Source organism: Cebus imitator, unplaced genomic scaffold (assembly GCF_001604975.1).
Source record: "Cebus imitator isolate Cc_AM_T3 unplaced genomic scaffold, Cebus_imitator-1.0 Scaffold491, whole genome shotgun sequence".
NCBI lineage: Eukaryota > Metazoa > Chordata > Mammalia > Primates > Cebidae > Cebus > Cebus imitator.
The window spans coordinates 1177463-1183314 of record NW_016107806.1 but is presented as its reverse complement, the minus strand read 5'-3'; the positions used below and the strand labels follow the sequence as shown (position 1 = coordinate 1183314).

At 43.8% G+C, this 5852-nt stretch overlaps 1 protein-coding gene across 1 annotated transcript in view; it reads left to right on the top strand.

The window, feature by feature from the left end:
* NUP210L (nucleoporin 210 like) overlaps positions 1-5852 on the top strand; it is a 152559-nt gene that overhangs the window by 93037 nt on the left and 53670 nt on the right. Inside the window, exons 20-23 of the mRNA XM_037733088.1 lie at positions 1884-2012; positions 2701-2828; positions 3972-4104; positions 5394-5456. Of these exons, the coding sequence (XP_037589016.1) occupies positions 1884-2012; positions 2701-2828; positions 3972-4104; positions 5394-5456 (453 nt within the window). The remainder of the gene's footprint in view (positions 1-1883; positions 2013-2700; positions 2829-3971; positions 4105-5393; positions 5457-5852) is intronic.

Below are 5852 nucleotides of genomic sequence, written 5' to 3'. Positions count from 1 at the left end.
TTATATGGAGTCTTGCTCTGTTACCAGGCTGGAGTGCAGTGGCACAACCTCGGCTCACTGCAACCTCCACCTCCTGGTTCAAGTGATTTCCCCTACCTCAGCCTCCCAAGTAGCTGGGACTACAGGTGTGTGCTACCACGCCCGGCTAATTTTTTGTATTTTTAGCAGAGATGGGGTTTCACCAAGTTGGCCAGGATGATCTTGATCTCCTGACTTCATGATCCACTGCCTCGGCCACCCAAAGTGCTGGGATTACAAGCATGAGCCACAGCGCCTGGCCCGACTTTATTTTATTTTTCTGAGATAGAGTCTCGCTCTGTTGCCCAGGCTGGAGTGCAGTGGTGCAATCTCGGCTCACTGCAACCTCCACCTTTCAGGTTCAAGTGATTCTTCTGTCTCAGCCTCCCCAGTATCTGGGATTACAGGCGCCCACCACCACCATGCCTGGCTAACTTTTATATTTTTAGTAGAGATGTGGTTTTACCATGTTAATCAGACTGGTCTTCAACTCTTGACCTCAAGTGGTCTGTCCACCTCAGCCTCCCAAAGTGCTGGGATTACAGGTGTGAGCCACCATGGCCAGCCACTATTGACTTTATAACATGAGTATATGATGTTTTCAGCTAGGACATGACAACTCAAAACATTAACCTAACTCCATAGTCAGTATGCCAAAGGATTTGTTTTTACTTGACTTACAGTAATAAAAATAATACCATGTGTTAATATATGTATATAGTTCCTTAGAGCTCAAAGTAATTTAACTTATCCTAGTCATAATATATGTTTTAAAAAGGGAAGACTGAGGTACAAATGATATGAAAAAAACATGCTATTGTGCAGGAACTGTAGTACAAAGAAAGAAAATCCAGTGCTAGTTGTTCCAATGCTTTCTCCCCCTACTAGTGATTGTGGCATAAGTGGATGTGATTTTTCTTCATGACATCCTTTCCCTGTTCATAATTAAGAAGCTGGACCTGTGTATTGGATTCTGCTTGAATTCAATCAACATAAATTCTGTTCTTTACTATTTGCTTTTTGTTTTGTTTTGTTTTGCTCTGTAGAGATAGGGTCTCACTCTGTTGTTGAGGCTGGAGTGCAATGGCCTGATCATGGCTCACTGTAGCCTTGAGCTCCCAGACTCAGGTGATCCTCCCACCTCAGCCTCCTGAGTAACTGGGATTGCAGGTGTGTGCCACCATGCCCAACTAATTTTTGTTGTTCTTTTTTTGTTTTTGAGAGAGAGGATCTCACTCTTTCCCAGGCTAGAGTGCAGTGGCATAATCTCAACTCACTGCAGCCTCAAACTCCCAGGTTCAAGTGATCCTCCCTCAGCCTCCTGAGTACCTAGGACTACAGGCACATACCACCATGCCCAGCTAATTTTGGTTTTGTTTTGTTTTCGGTAAAGACAGGGTTTCATCATGTTGCCCAGGCTTGTCTCAAACTCCTGTGCTCAAGCAATCCTCCCGCCTCAGCCTCCCAAAGTGCTGCGATTATAGGCATGTGCCACCACACCCAGACTTGCTAATTTTCTGTTTTAAGTTTTCATAGAGACCAGGATTTTGCTTTGTTTCGCAGGCTGGTCTTGAACTCCTGGGCTTAAGCGATCCTCCTGCCTCAGTCTCCCAAAGTGCTAGGGTTATAGGCTTGAGCCACTGCACCCAACCTATATGTGTTAAGGTACATATTTTGGCATGATCGGAAACATCACATTAAGGGTACATATTATGCTATGCCTGAATAATATTACATGACCTCTGAGAGCCCCCAGTTCAAAAAAAGCAAGATGTTGTCTTTTCTGCTTTGGGTAAAAATAGTTGCTTTGATTATGCTTGGAGTATGTTTGCTTCTTTATCCAGCTACCATCTTCTTACTTCTAGTTAGTTCCATTACATCCTGGATTTCTTGCCTTGGAGGTGTATGATCTTTGTTTGGCTTTCTTGGGTCCAGCAACAGCCCATCTCAGTGTGTCAGACATACAAGAGCTGGAGCTTGATCTGATTGATAAGGTGAGACATCTTTGCTTTATCTCAGAAATTAGGCAAGTCTTATTTTTAGTCCCCAGCAACCCTTAATATAGTCTCTGCTCAGCTACTGTGTGTGTATACCAGGACTTCTGGTAATGTTAATGGAAATACCTGCCCTTAAAGAACAACATTTCCTGGCTGGGCACAGTGGCTCATGCCTGAAATCCCAGCACTCACCAACATGGAGACCAGCCTGACCAACATGGAGAAACCCTGTCTCTACTAAAAATACAAAATTAGTTGGCTGTTGGTGGTCATGCCTGTAATCCCAGCCACTCGGGAGGCTGAGGCAGGAGAATCACTTGAACCTGGGAGGTGGAGGTTGCGGTGAGCTGAGATCACGCCATTGCACTCCAGCCTGGGCAACAAGAGTGAAACTCCATCTCAAAAAAAAAAAAAAAAGAAAGAAAGAAAGAAAGAAAACATTTCAACATTAAACAGATGAAGATAAATAGACTGTTAAAGAAAAACTTAATGCACATAAATTAAACGTATTTGATTAAAGCCTGACCAGAATCACTTAGCATGAAAAAAAAAGTATGCTGTCCTCTAAGAGTTAGACTGCCATTGGTGAATAAGACACCTTTACTAAAATCTTTTTCTTTTTTCTTTTATTTTTTTTTCTTGTCAAGTCCTAGGGCTTAAAAATCTTTTTCTTTTTAACTACTAGGTTGAAGTAGGAAAAACTGTGTTAGTGACTGTGAGGGTTCTTGGCTCTTCCAAACGCCCATTCCTAAATAAATACTTCAGAAACATGGAGCTCAAACTGCAGTTGGCTTCTGCCATTGTCACCCTGACGTAAGTACCATTTCTTTTTTTTTTTTTTTTTAGTAGAGTATCATCTGCTAAAGTACCATTTCAATACTTCCTTCTCCCTATGCATAATATCATAAAACTCTCTCTCCTTGTAACCTAGTCAGCTTTCCCTTAGATTATTTCAGATTTTCTCCCTTCCTTTTTTGTTAGAATATATTTCAGCCCATATACTCTGTTCCCATATTCAACTTTCTACAAAATACCCATTTGAGCCTGGCATGAGGGTCCATGGCTGTAGTCCCAGCTACTCAGGATGCTAGGGCGGGGGACTCACTTGAGCCCAGGAGCAAGAGGCTATGATATGCTATAATTGCACCTGTGAATAGCCACTGCACTGAGCAACATAGCAAGGCCCCCATCTCTTAAAATACACACACACACTTGATGTTCTCAGATGCCTTGTTTTGGGGCTAAGATCATGTGTCATTAATATTTCCATTTTCTGAAACATTTCCTTGGATGATATCCTTTGCGGGTACTTCAGGCTAGAGGACCCTTCAAAAATATATTTAGAGACAGAGGTACTGGTAGTCCCTCTGAGAAAGGAGAAATTCAGGAATTCCAGGCAATTTAGTATTTGCAATTTTACCAGTCTATGTTTATATTTCCTTATTTCTCTGGAGCCTTAGAACAAATTTTTGCCTCTCAGGAGCCTTCCGCCATTCCCATGAAATTTGTCTGTACTCTGGAAAATTATTTTCTGGCAATTCCCCCAACCCAGAGTTAAAATGAGCAAAAAATGTTAAGCACCTTGGAAAGATACACCAATGGCCACTCTCAGAACCTAATTTTGGCCAGGCATGGTGGCTCATGCTGTAATCCCAGCACGATGAGAGGCTGTGGCAGGCGAATTGCTTGAATCCAAAATTCAAGACCAGCCAGGGCAACACAGTGAGACCCCAGGTCTACAAAAAAAACATAAGAAAATTAGCCAGCCATGGTGGTATGTACTTGTAGTCCCAGTTACTTGGGAAGCTGAGGTGGGAGGATACCTTAAGTCTGGGAGGTTGAGGCTGCAGTGAGCTGAGATCATGCCACTGCACTCCAGCCTCAGCAACAGAGTAAGACCCTGTCTCAAAACAAAACAAAAATCTTTCTCACTTGAGAATACATGGGTTTTTGCAGGCTAATGGAGGAACAAGACAAATACTCTGAAAATTATATCCTTCGAGCGATCACTGTTGGGCAAACCACACTTGTGGCTATTGCCAGGGACAAGATGGGAAGAAAACACACATCAGCTCCTCAGCACATTGAAGTAAGGAAATTATCTCACCCAAAATTTGTGCTTTTTCTTGTAAAGTTTATTCTCTATAGGTTTATTGCCAAGTTAAAAACGAGGAATCTGAGGCCAGCACAAGAAAATTAGATGCCAATTTATTCAGCTCCCAGGCGAGGTTCTGTGATCCCAGGCAGAGGGACCAGGGAAGTCGTGCTCAACTCCTCTCAGGAGTGGGGTTTTATAGGGAGTGAAGGCGTTTGATTGGATTTGGAGAAACAGGATGTGGACAGGGTGTGCTGCTATTGGTAGGTAGGTGGGATTTCCGGCGAGTGGGCTAAGTGCTGAGTGCAGAGGGATTTCCAAGGGCGGGGTTAGGTGCCGAGTGCAGAGGGATTTCCAAGGCGGGCTAGGTGCCAAGTGCAGAGGGGATTTCCAAGGGTGGGGTTAGGTGCCGAGTGCAGAGGGGATTTCCAAGGCGGAGCTAGATGAGGGGCATATTCTGATAATGTAATTTTCAAGCAGGGAGGGAGATGGGCGTGTCCGAACTCCCAGCGAGGCAACCAGCCTTACATTTCTTGCTTAACATCATTTGTCTTTTTCTGTTGGTTTATATAAGTTAAAAATCATCTGACTGGCTGGGCACAGTGGCTCACACCACCATGTGAGCACTTTGGGAGGCTGAGGTAGGAACATCACTTAAGCCCAGGAGTATGAAACTAGCCTGGGCAACATAGAGTCCACCTCTACAAAACATAAAAGTAAAATAAAATAAATTAGCAGCCGGGCGCGGTGGCTCACACCTGTAATCCCAGCACTTTGGGAGGCCGAGGCAGGTGGATCACTTGAGGACAGGCGTTCAAGACCAGCCTGGCCAACATAGTGAAACCCCATCTCTACTAAAAATACAAAAAATTAGCCGGGCATGGTGGTGAGTTCTTGTAATCCCAGCTACTCAGGAGGCTGACACAGGAGAATAGCTTGAACTCAGGAGGCGGAGGTTGCAGTGAGCCGAGATCGCACCACTGTACTCCAGCCTGGGTGACAGAGTGAAACTCCATATGAAAAAAAAAGAAATTAGCCAGGCATGGTGGTACACACCTCTGGTCCCAGCCACTCAGGACCGAAGCAGGAGGACTGCTTGAGCCCAGCCATTCGAGGCTGCAGTGAGCTGTGATCATGCCACTGCTCTCCAGCATAGGCAACAGAGCAAGACTCTGTTTAAAAAAAAAAAATTAAAAAAAAAATTTTTTTTTGATGACCATGATTACATATTATAAAATTGACTCTAGTTAGTTACTGTTGTCCTTTTGGTTTTCTTCTTCAAGGTGTTTCCTCCATTCAGACTTCTTCCAGAGAAAATGACACTGATTCCAACAAATATGATGCAGGTAAACTTAAAGGCAGAAAAATAAGATTTACATTTTATCTTTACCTCTCTCTCTGTTACACACACACACACACACACACACACACCCCTCTTCCTATTGATCTCTTATCTAGTCTCACCCAAGTACTACTGGATCTGATAAAGAACAAGATTAGTATTTTCCCTGACCCATGATGTATATCATATAAAGACTCTTAGAATCCCATGGATCATTTGCGGTACTTCCATTTTTTCTACATTTGAGTCGATATGGCATATGTTATTCAAGAAATGGGAGAATAGTGGCCGGGCGCGGTGGCTCAAGCCTGTAATCCCAGCACTTTGGGAGGCCGAGGCGGGTGGATCACGAGGTCAAGAGATCGAGACTATCCTGGTCAACATGGTGAAACCCCGTCTC